General features: G+C 66.3%; 1 protein-coding gene across 1 annotated transcript in view; it reads right to left on the bottom strand.

Annotated features, from left to right (window-relative positions):
* The window catches only part of MNEG_12338 (hypothetical protein), a gene marked incomplete at both ends in the record, with an annotated part of 4,094 nt that overhangs the window by 1,384 nt on the left and 2,187 nt on the right, over nucleotides 1–523 (bottom strand). Inside the window, 2 exons of the mRNA XM_014039191.1 lie at nucleotides 125–131; nucleotides 329–482. Coding sequence (XP_013894645.1) covers nucleotides 125–131; nucleotides 329–482 — 161 coding nt within the window. The remainder of the gene's footprint in view (nucleotides 1–124; nucleotides 132–328; nucleotides 483–523) is intronic.

Below are 523 nucleotides of genomic sequence, written 5' to 3'. Positions count from 1 at the left end.
GCGCGGCGAGCCGCAGCCGCCGAGGGCGGCGCCGCGCGGGGAGGGCGGGCAGGCGGCGGTTGGGCTGGCGGCGGGGTTGAGGCTCGCGGTGCGGGCGAAGGGGGCCTCGACCTGGCGCGCAAACGTGGCGCCTGCGGGGGACGGGGCGGCGGGCAGGGTGTGACACGGCAGTGCCTCTGGCGCTTGACAGGAGGCCCAGGCACCAACGATTTATTGCCGATTTGACTTGAAATGCTGTCTTTCAAGGCATCCAACGACCCGATCAACAAACTTGATGTGTCAACAGCAACCCATCAAACGTTGTAAAAGCAGACTCATCATGACTCACCCTCTGCGTAGTACAGCGACGCCGCGTTGCCGCTCTCTGGGGACACAAAGCGCGTGGCGATCATGGTGATACCATCGGACACCACAAAGTTGAGCAGGGACGTGTCGGCCACGCCGCGCTCGCGCTGCACCCGGCAGATCGTCGCCACCGTGTCCTGGCAACGGGGCGGGGAGAGGCAGAGGGGCGCAGCGGTTT

This window comes from Monoraphidium neglectum, assembly GCF_000611645.1.
Source record: "Monoraphidium neglectum strain SAG 48.87 unplaced genomic scaffold scaffold03193, whole genome shotgun sequence".
NCBI classification, from domain to species: Eukaryota; Viridiplantae; Chlorophyta; class Chlorophyceae; order Sphaeropleales; family Selenastraceae; genus Monoraphidium; species Monoraphidium neglectum.
Note: the sequence above shows the minus strand (reverse complement) of the source record. Positions and strands in the feature narration are given on the sequence as shown.